General features: G+C 66.6%; 1 protein-coding gene across 1 annotated transcript in view; it reads right to left on the reverse strand.

Annotated features, from left to right (window-relative positions):
* Positions 1-363: 363 nt before the first annotated feature.
* PHC2 (polyhomeotic homolog 2) overlaps positions 364-7688 on the reverse strand; it is a 39426-nt gene continuing 32101 nt past the window's right edge. The window contains 5 exon segments of the mRNA XM_068162775.1: positions 364-613; positions 3541-3835; positions 4998-5114; positions 5116-5143; positions 5220-5334. Of these exon segments, the coding sequence (XP_068018876.1) occupies positions 459-613; positions 3541-3835; positions 4998-5114; positions 5116-5143; positions 5220-5334 (710 nt within the window). The 3' untranslated portion in view covers positions 364-458.

The following is a 7688-nucleotide window of genomic DNA, read 5'->3' on the forward strand; positions in this document are numbered from 1 at the left end:
TCCCCTCCCCCCTCTGGGAGCTGCTGCTCCTCCCCCCCCCCCCCCCCCCCCCGGGGGCTGGCAGCTCAAATCCTGGCTGGGGGGGGGGCCCGGGGGGGGGGCACAAGTTAAGGCAACCATCCTGCTTCGCCCTGCCGTTAAGGGGGGAGGGGGGGGGGGGACAAGGGGGAGAGGTGGGGACCCCCCCATCCCTGCTGGAGAAAGTGGGGGGAGACCCCCCCCAGATGTGAGAGGAAGGTGGAGTGGAGGGGGGGGGGCACTATAGCTAGGGGCTATGTACACACCCGGGGGGGGGCACCCCGGGGCTGGGTTGTGCTCAGCTGTGGCTCCCCACCCCCCCCCAGCCCCCTCCCCATCGCTAGGGCTGGGGTCTGGGGGGGGGGTTTGGGGGGGGTGGATGGTGGGGTGGGGGTGGGCTGTGTGTGTCCCGGGGGGGGGCCGCCCCCCAGCGGCCGGCTCTAGGAGTCCTTCAGCATGTTGATGCGGGCGTAGATCTTGAGCGCCGGCCCCAGCTTGATGTTCATGGTGCTCATCAGGTGATCCTCCTTCAGCAGCAGCAGCGCCTGCCCGTCGATCTCCTGCGCCCGGAACTCCTCCGCGATCTCCTGGCAGCCTGCGGCCACAGGGGGGCGCTCACGACCCTGCCCCCAACCCCCCTTCGCCGCTTCCCTGCTTCCCGCCCCGGGCACCCCGCAAGCCCCTCCCGAACCTCCTCTGTGCGCCCCTGAACCACCACGGAGCCGCGAAACGCTGCACCTAACCCCAAACCGCTGCCCAGAGCGCCCAAAGCACCCCAAAACATCAACTGTTCCCCTGTAGAGCCCCCCAAAACATCAACTGTCCCCCCTATAGAGCCCCCCAAAACCATCCCAAACCTCTCCCTTGCCACCCCAGAGCACCCCAAACCCTCCTCTGTGCGCCCCTGAACCACCAGGGAGCCCCGAAACGCTGCACCTAACTCCAAACCCAGCCCCAAGCTGCTGCCTTGTGTGCCCAGAGCACCCCAAAACATCAACTGTCCCCTGTAGAGCCCCCCAAACCAGCCCCAGAGCACCCCAAAACATCAACTGTCCCCCTGTAGAGTCCCCCAAACCAGCCCCAGAGCACCCCAAAACATCAACTGTCTCCTGTAGAGCCCCCCAAACCAGCCCCAGAGCACCCCAAAACATCAACTGTCTCCTGTAGAGCCCCCCAAACCAGCCCCAGAGCACCCCAAAACATCAACTGTCCCCCTGTAGAGCCCCCCAAACCCATCCCAAACCCATCCCTTGCTGCCCCAGAGCACCCCAAAACCTCCTCTGTGCGCCCCTGAGTCACCACGGAGCCGCAAAACGCTGCACCTAACCCCAAACCCAGCCCCAGGCTGCTGCCCTGAGCGCCCAGAGCACCCCAAAACATCAACTGTCCCCCTGTAGAGCCCCCAAACCATCAACTGTCCCCCTGTAGAGCCCCCCAAACCAGCCCCAAAGCACCCCACAATCATCTGTCCCCCCCCCACTGAACTCCCAGCACCTCCCCCACTCATCTCACTCTCAGACCCCTGGCCTCCTCCTGCCCCAAAGCACTCCAAAACCTTTGTCCCCCCCTAAATCCCCACTGCCCCCCAAACCCATCCCCAAACCCCTCCCTTGCTGCCCCAGAGCACCCCAAAATCATCTGTCCCCCCCCAAACTCCTCTTATCCCCTATCTAACCCCCAAAGCACCCCAAATCCTCATTGGTCCCCCCCCTGAATCCCCCCAACCCCCCTCACCCAGCCCCCCCAAACCATCCCACCCCCCTCACTCACTGCCCCAGAGCACCCTTCAACTGCCCACCCAACCCCCCTCATTTACCCCAACCCCACCCCAAGCCCTCATTCACCCCTCCCTAACCCCTCACCTCCCACCCCCACCCCAAAACCACCCCTGCACCCCCAAACCACTCCAATTACCCACCCCAAACCACCCCAAGCTGCCTCATTTACGCCCAAACCCACCCCAAACCCTCCTTTACCACTCTCAAACCTCTCTTTACCTACCAACACCACCTCTGCACCCCCAAAAACTCCAACTGCCCACCCAAGCCGACTCATTTATCCCCCCAAACCCTCATTTATCCCCCCCAAACCCACCCCAAACCCTCATTTACCCCCCCAAACCCACCCCAAACCCTCATTTACCCCCAACCCCACCCCAAAACCACCTCTGCACCCCCAAAAAACTCCAACTACCCACCCCAAGCTGCCTCATTTACCTCCAAATCCACCCCAAGCCCTCATTCACCCCTCCCAAAACCCTCTTCACCTCCCAAACCACCTCTGCACCCCCAAACCCACCCCAAACCCCCTCATTTATGTCCCCAAGCCCTCATTCACCACTCCCAAACCTCCTTTACCTCCCACCACCACCCAAACCCCCTCATTTACCACCCCAAACCCTCATTTGCCTCCCAACCCCACCCCAAACCAACTCGTTTACCCCCAAATCCACCCCAAACCCTCCTTTACCACTCTCAAACCCCTCTTTACCTACCAACACCACCCCAAAACCCCTTCTGCACCCCAAAAAGACTCCAATTACCCAACCAAGCCCTCATTCACCACTCCCAAACCCCTCTTCACCTCCCAAACCACCTCTGCACCCCCAAAACCCCTCTAACTGCCCACCCCAAGCTGTCTCATTTACCCCCAAATCCATCCCAAGCCCTCACTCACCCCTCCCAAACCCCTCTTTATGTCCCAACATCACCCCAAGAACAGCTCTGCACCTCCAAACCCCTCCAGCTACCCATCCAAATCCACCCCAAAATGACTCATTCACCCACCCAACCCACCCCAAGCCCTCATTTACCTCCCAACCCCACCCCAAAGCCACCCCTGCACCCCCAAACCACTCCAATTACCCACCCCAAACCACCCCAGGCCGACTCCTTTGCCCCCCAAATCCACCCAAACCCCCTCCTTTATCTCCCCAAACCTTCATTTGCCTCCCACCACCACCCCAAAACCACCTCTGCACCCCCAAAAAACTCCAACTGCCCACCCAAGCTGCCTCATTTACCCCCAAACCCACCCCAAGCCCTCATTCACCACTCTCCAACCCCTCTTTACCTCCCACCACCACCTTTGCACCCCCAAAACCCTCCAGCTACCCATCCCAAACCCCCTCCTTTATGTCCCCAGTCTCACTCATGCCTCCCAAACCCTCTTTGCCTCCCAACACTACCCCCAGAACAGCTCTGCACCCCCAAAACCCTCCAGCTACCCACCCAAATCCACCCCAAAATGACTCATTTACCCCTCCCAAACCCCTTTTTACCTCCCACCACCCTCCAAAGCCCCCTCATTGACCTCCCCAAACCCTCATTCACCCCACCCAAACCCCTCTCCACCTCCCAACACCACCTGTGCACCCCCAAAACCCTCCAGCCATACCCTCCAACCCCCCTGCTTTACCTCCCCAACCCCTCCTTTACCACTCCCCAACCCCTCCTCGCCCCCAGCCCCGCCCCTTCCCCTCCCGTTCCCGCCCCCCCGGGCGGGGTTCCCGGCGGGGCTGACCGGGCAGCGAGCGGATGAATTCGTAGACGTCCTCCACGTTCCACTTGCTGGGCTCGCTGGGCAGGAAGCGGTGGCCGATGGCGGCCAGGTCGCGGACGTGCACGTCGGGCAGCTCCATGTCGCGCAGCTCCAGGTCGCGCTCGGCCTGCCGCCGGCGGGAGGCGGAGGAGCTGGCGGAGATGGGCGACAGCGGCTCCTCGTAGCTGGAGTTGTCGGAGCAGCGGCTCGAGTCCTCCTGGCTGTGGTTCAGCTGCAACGACGCCGTCACCGAGCCCGGCGGCAGCGACACCGGCGGCTGCGGGACGGCACCTTCAGAGCCCAGCCCCGCTCCCGGACCACCGCCCCCGCTCCCGGACCACCGCCCCCACCCAGCCCCGCTCCTGGGTCACCGTTGCCCCCCCACCCACCTCCGCTCCCGGACCACCGCAGCCCCCCCCCCAAACCCCTGCTCCTGGATCACTGTTGCCTCCGACCTCCTCTCCTGCTTCTCCCCCACCCCCTACCCATCCCCTCTCCTGCTTCTCCCCCAACCCCTCACTTGGCCCACCGCCGGCCCCCCCCCCCACCTTGGGTCACCGCTGCCCCCCACCTCCTCTCCTGCTTCCCCCCCACCTCTTGGGTCACTGCCACCCCCCCGCCTTGGGTCACCGCCGCTCCCCTCCACTTTACCCTGCTCCTACTCCCCCCTCCCACCTTGGGTCACTGCTGCTCCCCCCCTGCTCCATCCCTGCTCCCCCTCCCCTCCATCCCTGCTTCCCCTCCCCTCCATCCCTGCTTCCCCACCCCTCCATCCCTGCTCCCCCTCCCCTCCATCCCTGCTCCGCCTCCCCTCCATCCCTGCTCCCCCTCCCCTCCATCCCTGCTCCCCCTCCCCTCCATCCCTGCTCCCCCTCCCCTCCATCCCTGCTTCCCCCTCCCCTCCATCCCTGCTTCCCCCTCTCCTCCATCCCTGCTTCCCCTCCCCTCCATCCCTACCTCCCCTCCCCCCCATCCCTGCTTCCCCTCCCCTCCATCCCTGCTTCCCCTCCCCTCCATCCCTGCTTCCCCTCCCCTCCATCCCTGCTCCCCCTCCCCTCCATCCCTGCCTCCCCTCCCCTCCATCCCTGCTCCCCCTCCCCTCCATCCCTGCTTCCCCTCGCCCCCCATCCCTGCTTCCCCTCGCCCCCATCCCTGCTCCCCCTCCCCTCCATCCCTGCTTCCCCTCCCCTCCATCCCTGCTTCCCCTCCCCTCCATCCCTGCTTCCCCCTCCCCTCCATCCCTGCTTCCCCCTCTCCTCCATCCCTGCTTCCCCTCCCCTCCATCCCTGCTTCCCCCTCCCCTCCATCCCTGCTTCCCCCTCCCCTCCATCCCTGCTTCCCCCCCTCCCCTCTTGGCTCGCAGCCTCCCCCCACCCCCTCCCCTGCTTCCCCCCGCCCCCTCATTAGAGGGCCACGGCCGCCCCCCGCCCGCCCCCCACCTGCTTCTTGGTGTCCTTGCCGAGGGGGGGCAGGCTGCCCTTGCAGGCTCGGCGGCGGCCGTGGGGGGGACCCCCGCCGGGCTTCTGCAGCTTGCTGCGGTCGGGGTGGAACAGCCCCCACCCGCTTCGTGCAGCCCACGTTGTACCTGGGGGGGGCAGGGGTGAGCGGGGGGAGGCGCGGGGGGTGCCCAGGGGGGGCAGGGGGGGTGTCTCTGGGGGTACCTCTTGGCACAGGCCATGGAGCAGAAGCGCTTGGAGCGCTTGAACTTGTAGGCGAAGTCGACCCTGCCGCAGAGCTCACACTTCAGCTTGGGGGGGTTCCCCTCCTCCTTGGACTCTGGGGGCCGTGCAGGGACACCCAGAGAGAGAAACACAACCAGCTCAGCCGGGGGGCGCCCCAGAGCACCACCAGGGGGAGCCCCAGAGCACCACCGGGAGGGAGCCCCAGAGCACCACCAGGGGGAGCCCCAGAGCACCACCAGGGGGGGGAGCCCCAGAGCACCACCGGGAGGGAGCCCCAGAGCACCACCGGGGGGGGGAGCCCCAGAGCACCACCGGGAGGGAGCCCCAGAGCACCACCGGGGGGGGGAGCCCCAGAGCACCACCGGGAGGGAGCCCCCAGAGCACCACCAGGGGGAGCCCCAGAGCACCACCAGGGGGAGCCCTAGAGCACCACCGGGGGGGGAACCCCAGAGCACCACTGGGGGGAGCCCCAGAGCACCACCGGGAGGGGGAGCCCCAGAGCACCACCGGGGAGGGGAGCCCCAGAGCACCACCGGGGGGGGAGCCCCAGAGCACCATCGGAGGGGGAGCCCCAGAGCACCACCGGGGAGGGGAGCCCCAGAGCACCACCGGGGGGGGGAGCCCCAGAGCACCACCGCGGGGGGGAGCCCTAGAGCACCACCGGGGGGGGGAGCCCCAGAGCACCACCGTGGGGGAGAGCCCCAGAGCACCACCGGGAGGGAGCCCCAGAGCACCACCGTGGGGGAGAGCCCCAGAGCACCACCGGGGGGGAGCCCCAGAGCACCACCAGGGGGAGCCCCAGAGCACCACCGGGGAGGGGAGCCCCAGAGCACCACCGGGGGGGGGAGCCCCAGAGCACCACCGGGGGGGGGAGCCCCAGAGCACCACCGCGGGGAGCCCCAGAGCACCACCGGGGGGGAGCCCCAGAGCACCACCAGGGGGAGCCCCAGAGCACCACCGGGGAGGGGAGCCCCAGAGCACCACCGGGGAGGGGAGCCCCAGAGTACCACCGGGGAGGGGAGCCCCAGAGCACCACCGGGAGGGAGCCCCAGAGCACCACCAGGGGGGGAGCCCCAGAGCACCACCGGGAGGGGGAGCCCCAGAGCACCACCAGGGGGAGCCCCAGAGCACCACCGGGAGGGGGAGCCCCAGAGCACCACCAGGGGGGGAGCCCCAGAGCACCACCCGGGGGGAGCCCCAGAGCACCACCGCGGGGAGCCCCAGAGCACCACCGGGAGGGGGAGCCCCAGAGCACCACCGGGGAGAGCCCCAGAGCACCACCAGGGCGGGGAACCCCAGAGCACCACCAGGGGGAGCCCCAGAGCACCCCCGGGGAGGGGAGCCCCAGAGCACCACTGGGGGGGAGCTGAGCAGGGGCTGCTGCTCCCTGCCCGCGGGGGGGGAATCGTCCTGGGAGGCCCTGGCTCGGGGGGGGGGGAAGAGGTCTCCACCACAGCCTGCTGGGGTGGGGATCTTGGGGGGGGGGGGGGGGACTGGCTCTACTACATCCCATTGGGGGAGGAAATTGGGGGCTGGGGGGGATGGACACCGAGTTGGGTGAGGTGACAGCCAGGTGGGTGGGTGGGGGGGTCTGCTGCACCCCACATGGGGAGGGAATCATTCTGGGGGTACCCAGTTGGGGAAGAGGGGTCTCTGCTGCAGCCCACTTGGGGAAGGAATCAATTTGGGGGTATCCTGTTGGGGAGGAGGGGTCCTTACTGCACCCCACTTGGGGAGGGAATCAATTTGGGGGTACCCAGTTGGGGAGGAGGGGTCCCTACTGCACCCCACTTGGGGAAGGAATCATTCTGGGGGTACCCAGTTGGGGAGGGGCACCTAAGCTGGTGAGGCACTGGGTCGAGGAGGGGGCTCTCCACCATCCTGCTTGAGGACAGAATCATTGGGGGGCAGCCACTTGGGTGGGTGGGGGAGGTGCTGGGACACCCTGCTTGGGGAGGAAATTGTTTGGGGGGCACCCAGTTAAGTGTGTGTGTGGGGGGGCTGCTGCACCCTGACTTGGGGGAGAAAACTGAGGAGGAGGAACACAACAGAGTTTTGGAGAGGTTCTTCTGGGGGGGAGGAAACACCTGGGGGGGAACCCAACTGGGTCTCCACCACACCCTGCCTGGGGAGGGAATCAGTTTTGGGGGGCAGCCAGCTGGGTAGGGTGAGCTGCACACCCCACTGGGGGATGAAAGAGGGGCACCCAGCTTGGTGAGGAAAGAGGGCTGGGGACACCCAGGGGGGGTTCTAGCACCTCCTGCCTGAGGATGGAGTGGTTCTGGGGGGCACCCAATTGGGGTTCTAGCACCCCCTGCCTGAGGATGGAGTAGTTCTGGTGACAGTTGGGGTTCTAGCACTGCCTGTTTGGGGGTGGAGTGGTTCTGGGGCACCCAATTGGGGTCCTACCCCTCCTTGATTGAGGATGGAGTGGTTCTGGGGGCAGTT

Source organism: Melanerpes formicivorus, unplaced genomic scaffold (assembly GCF_026170545.1).
Source record: "Melanerpes formicivorus ecotype bairdi unplaced genomic scaffold, bMelFor1.0.p_v2 SCAF_67, whole genome shotgun sequence".
NCBI lineage: Eukaryota > Metazoa > Chordata > Aves > Piciformes > Picidae > Melanerpes > Melanerpes formicivorus.